General features: G+C 52.9%; 1 protein-coding gene across 3 annotated transcripts; it reads left to right on the forward strand.

Moving 5' to 3' along the window:
• Window positions 1-3,367: 3,367 nt before the first annotated feature.
• On the forward strand, window positions 3,368-11,880 carry SPNS1 (SPNS lysolipid transporter 1, lysophospholipid). Of its 3 annotated transcripts, none has more exons than XM_024560530.3 (13): window positions 3,368-3,484; window positions 4,266-4,564; window positions 4,660-4,725; window positions 6,480-6,616; window positions 7,998-8,149; window positions 8,250-8,316; window positions 8,948-9,093; window positions 9,373-9,528; window positions 9,848-10,037; window positions 10,358-10,423; window positions 10,679-10,777; window positions 11,094-11,265; window positions 11,542-11,880. In XM_024560530.3, exons 2-13 carry the CDS (start codon window positions 4,324-4,326, stop codon window positions 11,634-11,636), a joined length of 1,587 nt encoding a protein of 528 aa, XP_024416298.2. In that variant the 5' UTR covers window positions 3,368-3,484; window positions 4,266-4,323; the 3' UTR covers window positions 11,637-11,880. The 3 variants fall into 3 exon arrangements, with proteins under 3 accessions (XP_024416298.2, XP_045051433.2, XP_024416297.2); XM_045195498.2 differs by lacking the exon at window positions 3,368-3,484 and adding an exon at window positions 3,884-4,015; XM_024560529.3 differs by lacking the exon at window positions 3,368-3,484 and adding an exon at window positions 3,903-4,032.
• Window positions 11,881-12,102: the final 222 nt, after the last annotated feature.

Raw genomic sequence — 12,102 nt, forward strand, 5'->3', positions numbered from 1 at the left:
TTGACCAGGTCAAATGTCCCTGTTATCAGGCCTTTGTAACATCTGTATATCAGACTTCTTTTTCTGTGGCACTTGTCATAAGTGAACTTTTTTCCAAGATGTTGATGCATGCTTATATTTCAAAAACCACAACTTCCAAAGCAAAGAGAGCAAAAGTTGGGCTCTAGTTTAGCCCAAAAGACCTGTACAGACATATTTATTTATCTGACCTTAGAGAAATTTTAATCAAGAGATCCATCAAATTTTAAAAAGCACCTGGCCATAGCCAGTGTGGCTCAGTTGGTTGGAACATTGTCCTGTAGACTGAAAGGTCATGGGTTCGATTCCTGGTCAGGGCACATGCCCAAGTTGTGAGTCTGATCTCTGGTTGGGTGGGTATGGAAGGCAACTAATTGATGTTTATCTCTGACATCGATGTTTCTCTCTCTCTCTTTCTACTTTTCTTTCTTCCTTTCTCTCTAAAAGCAATGAAAAAAAAAATGTCCTCAGGTGAGGATAAAAAACAATTTAAAAAAATTAAAAAGCACCTGTATTCAGAGAAGAAGACCTGAATATTTTCTCCATTTGGAAAAGCCAATTAGCATCAAAATATTTGCCTTTATAACCAGAAAGTTTTATTTTCATCCAGCTTTTTTTAATTCATAACTTATTGGAGTTTAATTTATGTGCTTAAACATTCACTCATTTTAAGTCTACATTTCAAGAGTCTCAGCAGATGCACACAGCCCTGCAGAGGTTTCCCGGTGCCTGTGTTTGCGTCTTCCTCCCTCTGACCCCAGGCAACTACTAATCTGCTTTCTGCCACTTTAGTTCTGCCTTTTCTAGATTTTCCAGTTTTGCTTTCTTTTTTTTTAGAGAAATAACGTTTTAAAGATTTTATTTCTTTATGTATTTTAGAGAGGGGAGGGGATGGAGAAAGAGAGGGAGAGAAACAATAATGTGTGGTTGCCTCTGGAGCGCCCCCTACTGGGCACCTGGCCTGCAACTCAGGCATGTGCTCTGATGGGTATTGAACTGGTGACTCTTTGGTTTGCAGGCCTGTGCTCAATCCACTGAGCCACACCAGCCATGGCTAGATTTTCCATTTTTTCATTAGATTTTCATGTAAATGGAATAACACTATATACAGTCTTTTGTGTCTGGGTTCTTTCACTTAGCATGTTTTTGAGATTTATCCATATAGTGTGTCTCATTGGGTAGTATTCCATCATATGGATAGACAATTCATCTGTTGATAGACATGTGGGGTTCCCCGCCCCCCCCCCGCCCCATTTTCTTGGCTTCTTTGAACCTTCACATACAGGATTTTGTTTGGACATGTTTTCATTTCTTGTTGATAGCTACTCAGGAGAAGAGTTGCTTGGTCATGTGGGGAGTGGATGTTTAATTTTAAAGAAACTGCCAAGCTGTTTTCAGAGTAGCTGTACTGTTTGCGTTCCCACCAGCACTGTGTGAGGCTTCTAGTTGCTCCATATCATTTCCAGTACTTGATTTTATTAGGTTTTTTTAAAGCTCTTCCAGTACAGCAGTATCTTATTGTGGTTTTAGTTTGCATTTTTCATGACCAATGGTGTCATATACTTGTTGGCCATCCATATATCTTTTGTGAAATGTCTGCTTAAATCTTTTGCCCGTTTAAAAATTGCATTTTTGTCTTTTGGAACTTTAAGTGTTCTTTGTGCATCTGAATGGACATAAGTCCTCTGCCAGATACACGCCTTGCAAATATTTTCTTCCAATCTGTGGCTTGCCTTTGCATTTCACAGGTGCGATTTCACATGTGTATGGTTATCTGGCTCTTCCAGATGAGACCCATGACAGTAGGGACTAAAACTCTTTTAGCTTGACACAATGCCAGGCATAATAGATGCTCAATAATATTAAATTTTTTATATATATTTTAAAAGTTTTTATGTATTTATTTTTAGAGAGTGGAGAAGGGAGGGAGAGAAACATCAATATGTGGTTGCCTCTCACTTGGTCCTCCTGGGGACCTGGCTCACAACCCAGGCATGTGCCCTGAGTAGGAATCGAACCAGCAACCCTTTGGCTCCCAGCCTGTGCTAAATCCACTAAGCTACACCAATCAGGGCTAAAATTTTTTTATTGTTGTTCAATTACAGTTGTCCCCATTTTCCCCCCATTACTCTCATCTCCCCTGCCCTACCCACCCCCACCTTCCACTTTCAATTCTCCTCCCCACCCTATTGTCTTTGTCCATGGGTCCTTTATACATGTTCCTTGACTTGACCCTTCCCCTTCTTTCCCCCATTACCTCCCTCCTCCCTCCCCCTGGTTACTGTCAGTTTGTTCTTTATTTCCTTGTCTCTGGCTCTATTCTGCTTGCTTGTTTGTTTTGTTGATTAGGTTCTACTTATAGGTGAGATCATATGGTATTTGTCTTTCACCACCTGGCTTGTTTCACTTAGCATGATACTTTCCAGTTCCACCCATGCTGTTGCAAAGGGTGGGAGTTCCTTCTTTTTTCTGCTGCACAGTATTCCATTGTGTAAACGTACCACAGTTTTTTTCTCTTTTTTGTATTGTTCTTCAAGTACAGTTGTCTCCATTTCCCCCCCACCACTCCCCACCCACCCCCTCCCCGCCCCACCCCAGCCATCCTCTGCACCACAGTTTTTTGATCCACTCATTTACTGATGGGCATTTGGGCTCAATAATATTTTGTTGAGGAAATTCAGTGAATACAATCTGAAGTTCCTCTCCATCTCTTTCCTTTTTTAAAAAAAGGTTTTATTTATTTTTAAAGATTTTACTTCTCTATTTGTAGACAGAGGGGAAGGGAGGGAGGGAGACAAACATCAATGTGTGGTTGCCTCTGGCACACCCTGGCCTGCAACCCAGGCATGTGCCCTGACTAGGAATTGAACCTGAGACCCTTTGGTTCCAAGGCCGGCACTCCATCCACTGAGCCACACCAGCCAGGTCTCCACCTCTTTCCTTTATACCCTCAGGGGAGACCTGGTTTAAGGTTCTAAAATGTGAAGTATCTCCTGGAACAATGACAATGGGGTACCCATGACTCAAAATAGTTTCTGATAAGCCACCTTGGGGGCCTCATGCTTTCTCCAAGAGACTCCAGAATTTCAGTGGGTCTGATTGGAAGATGGGTCTTGAAGCAGCATTTGCATAGAACTATACTAATTTTATTTAGAATGTATGTTTAGCAGCTGTATCTTGGAGATTGGGGTGGGGTGACAAAAGGAACCACTCCAGGCTCTCCTTTTGGTGCCAGGGCTCTGTAGTCCGTCAGGCTTCAAGTCCTGGCCTGCCTTAAATGAGACCACCAGAGGGCGCAAGAGCGAGAAAAACCGCTGCAGACCGTCTCGGCTGTTCTGAGACTGGGAAACCTCAAGGGTTTAGTTTACAGCAGCTGGGTTGGGGGATCCAAACGACAGGCGGGGGCCGAACGAGAGGCCAGGGCTGAAGGTCGCTGCTCAACATTCATTCATTCATCACTGAGTGGGTATGTATGAAGCCCAAATCAGACAATGAGGAAGACAGAATAATCACTTAGAGCGAGAACTGTTCATTGGCATTTCTAGAGATATAGCTCCAGAGCCTTTTAACATTCCATTATCTAGTTTGGAAAGAGGTCAGCCAAGAGGGTGCTGCAGATAAGGAAGCCGGGACTCAAAGGGCTGGGCAACTTCAGCAATTCCCCTAGACGGCCTTAGGGGTAGCAGTCTTGGCGGGGAAGCGGCCGCTGGTTGCCAAGGCGGTGCAGGAGCTGAGGGGCTTGGGGTTGGGGGAGGCGCCGGGCGCTTGGAGTTAGTGGCCCCTCCGTAGTTGGCTGTCACGTGGTTCAGGAGCCTGCGGCAAGGCAGAAGGAGCATGCGCAGCTCTGGGCTGCTGCTTCAGTAGCCTGGCAGCTGGTCATGTGTCAAAGGCTTGCCTGCAGTACCATGCCACCACGGCTCCGCCGTCACATGACCGGCTCTTAAACATCATGGCGGCGGCCGTGGTGCAGTGTTGGGGCTGAGCTACAGCGAGTGTGGTGGGCTCCTACCCGGGGTGAGGGGTGGCCTCCCCCTGGGGGGTGGGGAGGATCGGGCCCTCCTCAACCCTCTGCTCTCCCCGACATCACCTGAATTCCACGCGCCCCCTTCGCGCGATGTGCGCCGGGACCGGGGAGCTTGACAGGGCCCGGGTTCCATCCCGGCCGTGCTCTGTGCTTTGGGACAAGCTCCTATCCCTCTCTGTGCGCACCTCCGTCGCCTGAGTTCCCTCCACCCTCCTTTCTCTAGCTTCACACGTAGGATCGTCGGTGGGACCGGAGCGCGGGCGGGCGCGGCCCCCGGGACCATGTCCGGGTCCGAAACCGAGCCCTTCCTCAGCCAGGCGGATGACACAAACGACAGGCCGGTGCCCGGCACCTCGGTTTTACCAGGGTCCAAGGGGAACCCGAAGTCCGAGGGTCCGGAGGTCCCGGACCGGGAGGAGCTGCAGCGCATCACGGGCTTGTCTGCGAGCCATTCGGCTCTCATAGTGGCCGTGCTGTGCTACATCAACCTCCTGAACTACATGGACCGCTTCACCGTGGCTGGTACTGACTTTTGGGAGGAAGTTAGACTAGGGGAAGAGAGCGGGGTCCCGAAGGTGAGGCTGCCTCGCGGATCCCATCCTGAGTCTTCTTCCCAGGCGTCCTTCCGGATATTGAGCAGTTCTTCGGTATCGGAGATAGTAGCTCCGGCCTCATTCAGACCGGTGAGTGGAGGCCCCTCCTGGGTACACAGCAGCTATTTCCCCTTTTATTACCCCAGTAGGGACCACATGCTGGTGTGCCTGGGGCCTCATTGATGGAGGAATAGTGGTCAGAGCTAGGGGAAGAGATGGCCCTGATTCTTCTCTGAAATTATTCTAGTTAGCACACCTCGTTTAAAAGAGGGAGTCAGCTTAGTGTGACAGTTAAGCCAGACCTGGGTTTAAATCTCAGCATTCTGCTCACAATGTGATGATGAGCGAGGTCCTCAACCTCTCTAAGCCTCACTTTCCTTATCGGTCAGATGCAACCAGTGATGACCCAGAGCGTGTCAGAGGGCTGGTGCGAGGGTTAGCTGAGATAATGCCTGTGAAGTGTGTAGGGCAGTGCGAGGTCATGGTGGGCGCCCAGAAACAATGGCAGGCAGAAGAGGGTGTCTGGAATGGAGAGAGGTGAGTTTTACTTGTTCAGAACTTTGGGATTTGTGAGAGAGGGACAAACAGGCCCAAACCCCCCTTTCTTTCCTTCCCTCCATTCATCTGGAGTGTTTCTGAGCACCGACTGTGTCCCAGGCTCTGGAGAAAGTGGTGATAACATTTACGTAACTTACTCAAGACCTTTGATAAACGTCCATTGTTTTCAAATTCTTCCATCAGCCAAGGAATAGGTGTTCCTCTTAATTCACAGAGGAAGTAGTTAGGATTATCTACATTTTAAAAAAATGTTTTTAATTTATTGATTTTAGAGAGAGAAACATTCGTTTGTTGCTTTACTTATTTACACATTCGTTGGTTGATTCTTGTATGTGCCCTGACCGGGGATCAAACACGCAACCTTGGCGTAATAGGACGATGCTCTAACCAGCTAAGCTACTTGGTCAGGGATATAAAGAAACTTGAGGCTTGGAGAAGAGTAGGGACTTGCCCTGAGTCATACAAGTTAGAGGCAGAAGAGGGATTTGAACCCAGGCCTTGCAATGATCTTTGCTCCAGTCCAGGCCAGTAAGCAACTGCAGGTATCTAAGGCAAGTCTAGAGAAATGAGAATGGAATCCCAGGTACCTGGTCTGCCAACTCTAAAGAGCTGTTGAGTTAGAGAAGAGGCCAGTCTTTCTCGGCAGCCCCATTCACTTTTTCATCTGGCCCGTTCACTGAGCCCTGCTTTATGCTGTGTGTAAGAGCTGGCGTTCTGCTGTGCCTGAGGGGCAACAGCCCATAAAAACCTACACTGGTGATGAGATCATTTTCCATAGGAATAAGTGTTACATAAAAGAAAACAGTGTGGCAGAGACTGTATGTGTGTTGGTTGGAGAAGTGTCTCAGCTGGAGCCTGAACTTGCTAAGCTCTGTGAAGCTCAGGGGAGAAAAGAGAATGTTCCAGACAGAGGACAGCAGTTGCCAAAAACCCTAAGATGGTATTGCGCATGGCCATTGGGCTCTTGGGGTGCAGAGAAAGGAATGGAAGAACATGAGGTTGGAGAGGTTGGGAGGGGTTAGATCCCACAGCGCAAAGTGGGCCATGATACGGAATTTGGATTTTGTTCTTGGCTGGATGGGAGGAAGTGATGAGTCAGCTGGGCCGTGCATTATACAATGGAAGGTTTGGAAGGTTTAAAATGGAATTGGACTCCCCCTGGCTGGAAGCTCTGATAGTTTCAGGGGTGGGAGTTATGCCTGCCCCCCTGCCCTCCCTGAGCTGGGGTGGGGGTGGGGTGGGGTAGGGGTACTGGGGCTGGGCTGTGACTCTCTGCTTCCCCTCAGTGTTCATCTCCAGTTACATGGTGTTGGCACCTGTGTTTGGCTACCTGGGTGACAGGTACAATCGGAAGTATCTCATGTGTGGGGGCATTGCCTTCTGGTCCCTGGTGACACTGGGGTCGTCCTTCATCCCCAGAGAGGTGAGGCCCCACAATGACTCCTGCTTCCAGCCCCTCCGGTCCCCCATCAATCTTTGCTTCTGCTCCTTAGAACCATCGCAGACTGGGCCTGGGGAACATCTGCAGTTTCCTTGGTCCGTGCCATCAACCACCCCCCCACCCCCTGCCTTGCTAAATTAATCTGCCCACGCCATCCTTTCCCCGTTTCTTTTCTTTCTTTCTTGTTTTTTTAAAGATTTTATTTATTTATTTTTAGAGAGGGGGAGGGAGAGAGAGAGGGGGAGGGAGGGAGAGAGAGGGAGAGAAACATCGATGTGAGAGAGAAACATCTGTCAGTTGCCCCACCAGATGGGACCAAAGCCGCAACCCAGGCATGTGCTCTGACTGGGAATCGAACCAGTGACCCTTCACCTTGTGGGACCACGCCCAGCCAACTGAGCCACACTGGTCAGGGCTTCTCTTTCCTTTCAGAACCTTCTCTCCATCATCCCCACTCCCCCTGACCATTGACTCCTTCCACTCAACACCTAAACACTCATGTTTCTTCCTCTACCTTACCTAGAGTGCCCTCTCCCCCTCTTCCCCTTCCTAGTCAGACTTCCTGCAAGGCCTCCTTGACCAAGCTCCAGTCTGGGTGAAAGAGCAGCCAGGAGGAGGCTCTCACTTTGCCTGCACTTCCTCTCCCACTTGCTCCCGAGCACTGCCCGCTGAGCTGCCCCCAGCAACCCATTGCCAAAGTCAACAGTGCCCTCTCAGTTGCTAAATGTAGCTCCTACTTCCGGGTCCTCCTCTCACTAGATCTCCCAGGAGCCTCTGGCTCTATTGACCCACTTCTTCCTCTGGAAACTCTCTTCTAACCTCTGTGACGCCATTCCTCTGGTTTTTCTCCTGCCTCCCTGGTAGCTGCTTCTTTGTTCCTTTAAAATCCCCTGTACGTTCTCTCTCTGCCCCAGAACTCTGTCCTCAGCCCTACACACCCTCCCTGGGTGACGGTACCCTGTCTCTAGCTTCAGGGGTCTTTGCTTGACAAATGAAACCCCACCTAAGATCACTATTCAGTATTGGATGGAGCAGGCAAGATAGAAATTAAGATTTATTTTGCACTTACTGGGCACAAGGTAATGAATAGACCTTTTATTGTCCTATCCTCACAACAGTTATGTGAACCTGTCGTTGTCTCCCTTTCCAGATTAGGAAACTGAGGCTCAGAGAGGTTAAGTTGCTTCCTCAAAGACACAGCTAGTAAGTAGGGGAGCCAGAATTCAAGCTCAGGTCTGTCTGATTCTAAAACCCTGGCCTCTCCCGCCATCCCTGCCACCTCTCCAGAACTGGCTGGTGAACTAGACAGGGAGGCTGGCTGTAGGGTGGGGTGCCACCTCCCCACCCCCGTCTCCTTCCCCAGCGGTTCTGGCTGCTCCTCCTGACTCGGGGCCTGGTGGGGGTCGGGGAGGCCAGTTACTCCACCATCGCACCCACCCTCATCGCCGACCTCTTCGTGGCCGACCAGCGGAGTCAGATGCTCAGCGTGTTCTACTTCGCCATCCCAGTGGGCAGGTGAGTGGGCCTCGGGCCTGCCTGGTGGGGAGGCAGAAGGGCCTGGCATTGGGCATGACTGACCAGCTGCCCCTTCTCCTCTCCTTCCCCTTCCCTCCAGTGGTTTGGGTTACATTGCAGGCTCCAAAGTGAAGGACGTGGCTGGGGACTGGCACTGGGCTCTGAGGGTGAGTCTGGTCCCAGCCTGCGGGAAGGTCAGCAGCATCGTCACTGAGCCCCCTTTTTACCTTCAGACACCCCATTTCAAGGCAGCACTCACTCTGCCAAGCCTGCAGAAAGCCTGGCTACCCCTACCACAAAGCCGTGTGCTAGACAGAGCTCTTGGTTGCAGGTGACAGAAGTCCCCTGTGAAAGTGTAAGCGCCCTAATGGCACCGTGTTGGCCTCACAGCAGAGAGCCCCAGGGTGCACTTCCGCTCCGTGCCCCCCATTGAGTCAGTCATCGAGGCTGGGGAGTTAGCACTGCTCTCGTTGACTTAGTCTGGGTTACAGGCCCTGCCCTATGTGAACCACACTGACTGCGAGAAAGAAGTGAGGGGAGTGGTTTCCCAAAAGAATATTAGGGTGCTGTTACCAAACAGGGAGCAGTCAGGCTTGCAGAAATGGGCGTGGCCCCTAGTAGCAGTCACCCCTTTGCCCAAGTTGCAGGTTCAGCTTCCTGGAGCAAGCACTTACCCTGCTGTCTGAGGTCTCGGTGCCTGCGCTGCCTTTACACACCTCTCCTTCTCCCAGCCCCGGGGGGGGTTGGGTGTGTCTCTGTCTCTGCCTGTGCCTGTGCAGAAGCCCACTGTCTCCGCAGGTGACACCAGGCCTAGGAGTGGTGGCCGTACTTCTGCTGTTTCTGGTAGTACGGGAGCCGCCGAGGGGAGCTGTAGAGCGCCACTCAGACTCACCGCCCCTGAACCCCACCTCATGGTGGGCGGATCTGAGGGCTCTGGCAAGAAAGTGAGTTTAATTCCATCCTGGCCCAACATCCAGATCCCCAGGAAGGCCGGACAACTGGGTTGAAACTTCTGTGGGGGTGGTCTTTGTTTTCTTTCCTGTCCCCTGGCCCGAGGTCAGGGCCAGTAATTCAGTCACTGCTGCCTCCTGTGGCAGCTGCTTGGGCTATAGGCCCAGACCCTAGCGCCCTGACCTTACTGAAGTAGGCCGGGACAACAGAAGAGAGTCCCCCACTCCGACACCTCAGTGGAGTTTGACTTCCTCCTTTCCAACTGTCCGCAGCCCCAGTTTCATCCTGTCTTCCCTCGGCTTCACTGCTGTGGCCTTTGTCACGGGCTCCCTGGCTCTTTGGGCTCCTGCGTTCTTGCTGCGTTCCCGTGTGGTTTTGGGGGAGACCCCACCCTGTCTTCCTGGAGACTCTTGCTCTTCTTCTGACAGGTACCCAGATGGGGGCTGGAATGGATGGCCTGCAGGTGGCAGGGGATGGAGTGGGAAGAGTGTTACTGAGACTCAGACAAGGAGAGCTTGACTCCCAACTCCACAGGCTGTTTTGCTCTCCCAGAGTTTCAGTTTCCTGGTCTGGGAAGTAGGTGACGGACCTTCCTGAACCATGGTGGGGTGTGGTGCCCGGATACACCTGGGTTGCGAGGGTGGCTGGAATGGGTCATCTTCCTCTCCAGGCCATAGGGGCGAGGCTAGGGGGCTTTGCAGGCAGACGGACTAGCCCCCGTGCCCCTGATCCTGCTCCTGCCCCCAGCCTCATTTTTGGGCTCATCACCTGCCTGACCGGGGTCCTGGGTGTGGGCCTGGGCGTGGAGATCAGCCGCCGCCTCCGCCGCTCCAACCCCCGGGCTGACCCGCTGGTCTGTGCTGCTGGCCTCCTGGGCTCTGCACCCTTCCTCTTCCTGTCCGTTGCTTGTGCCCGTGGTAGCATCGTGGCCACTTATGTGAGTAGCCAGCAGGTATCAAGGGGGCTGTTTTCGGTCCAGGGTGGGGGAATGGTGCACTGGGGCAGGACTGAAGTCAGCCAGCGTCGTGGCTCAGAGCCAGCTCTGGGGTGGGAGTGCCCGGTTTTGAATGTCAGGTCTCGCCCTCCTAACTGTGTGGCATTGGGCTGTGCCGTTTCACCATCTGCGAAAAGGGAATACTGGTGGCTCCTGTCTCAGGCGTGCTGTGAGGACTGAATGAGTTAGTAGATGGGTCTTCATGTGTTGGTTCTTGTGATGAGATCAACCCTGCCCCCCCTCCTCACTTCCTGGTCCCCCAGATTTTCATCTTTATTGGAGAGACACTTTTGTCTATGAACTGGGCCATTGTGGCTGATATTCTGCTGGTGAGTAGGTGGGCCATTCCGGAAGTGGTCCAGAGGCTGATGGGAGCAGGGAGGGGCTTGAATTGTGGCCTTTACCCCTTCTTCCAAACCCAGCCCCGGTGTGACTTCAGAGTCCAGCCCAGGTGGGCCTACAGTCCAGGCCTGCCCTGTTTTTCACCCTAGTCACCCCTCTGAGCTGGGGCTCACCTCTGACCTCAGCCTGGGCTGAGCATTGCCCCATCTGTGCCCTCTGCCCCCTGTACCCCCTCCCCCCAGTATGTGGTGATCCCTACCAGACGCTCCACGGCCGAGGCCTTCCAGATCGTGCTGTCCCACCTACTTGGTGACGCGGGGAGCCCCTACCTCATTGGCCTGGTGAGCACTGCCCTCTTGCTGGGTTGGGGTCAGACACCCTGTGTCCCCAACGCTGGCCAGTGGCCAGGGGCCTCAGCTGGGCTGAATGGGAGGGCCGCCCCAGTCAGGCTTCCGAGCCGGGCGCCTGTCACCGTGGACCCGCAGCTAACGGGAAGGGGTTTGTCTTTGCAAGTTTCCACCGGAGGCCATGGACCTCTCTCTGGACGCCCAGACACCCTTCCCTGACTCCAGTCTGTTCTGGAGTTTGGGGCCCCTTCTCCTCAGTGTCCTCTTTAAGACTCTTTCTCCTTGCTTTCCTTCCCTCATCTCCCCACAGATCTCCGACCACCTCCGCCGGAACTGGCCTCCCTCCTTCTTGTCCGAGTTCCGGGCCCTGCAGTTCTCACTCATGCTCTGTGCCTTCGTCGGGGCCCTGGGCGGTGCAGCCTTCCTGGGCACCGCCATCGTCATTGAGGGTGACCGCCGGCGGGCCCAGCTGCATGTGCAGGGTCAGTTGGACCTTCCCTCCATCCGCGCACAGCTCCTCGCCCAACTTCATGACGTTGCCTGCTTGTTCTTTCACCCGTCCGTCTAGTCCTGTGGACCTGGCCTCTCTCAGGGCACAGCTCTCCCTTCACCCAGCCTCGGGTCTGCCTGGCCGACAGGCTGGTGTCCCACTGTCCACAGCTCTGGGGCCCCATCCACTTGCCACTGCCTGTTTGTCCCCTCCCAGGCTTTGTGTCCATCTGCCCATCTGACCCCAGCGCTCACCTTTCCCCCTGCAGGTGTGTTGCACGAGGCAGGGTCTGAAGATGACCGCATTGTCGTGCCCCGGCGAGGCCGCTCCACCCGGGTCCCTGTGTCCAGTGTGCTCATCTGAAGGGCCGTCACTCACCTACCTGCATACCTACCGCAGCTGGTCCTAGGCCAGCCCCACAGGCACCCGGGCCCAATCCCTCGGCCTGGCCCAGCATCCAGGAGGGGTCTTGGGCCATGTTCCAGCCCCCCCACACTACATGGGCAGCCACGGGTGGGCAGTGAGGGCCTGGGAGGGGACCCCCCCCCTCCACGGGAGCAGCCCCGGTTCTCGGTGCTATTTGTACTGAATAAAATTTGTAGCCAGACCCCAACTGTCTGCTTGTGTCTGTCTGGGTGTGAGTAACCACCAACCACTGGACTGTAGGGGGTGTCCCCTCCCCAGCCCCAGGGCTCCTGGTGGCTGTTGGGTCACTCCTTTGGGTCTTCTGAGCGGGTGAACAGGGTGGAGTGAGCTGGCTTTGTGTGACTGTGAGTCACGCCCCTGTTTCCCCAAGAGCCCGCCCCTCTTGGCCAACTAGGGTGAGGTG

The sequence above is a fragment of the Desmodus rotundus genome, chromosome 1 (assembly GCF_022682495.2).
Source record: "Desmodus rotundus isolate HL8 chromosome 1, HLdesRot8A.1, whole genome shotgun sequence".
Taxonomy (NCBI): Eukaryota; Metazoa; Chordata; class Mammalia; order Chiroptera; family Phyllostomidae; genus Desmodus; species Desmodus rotundus.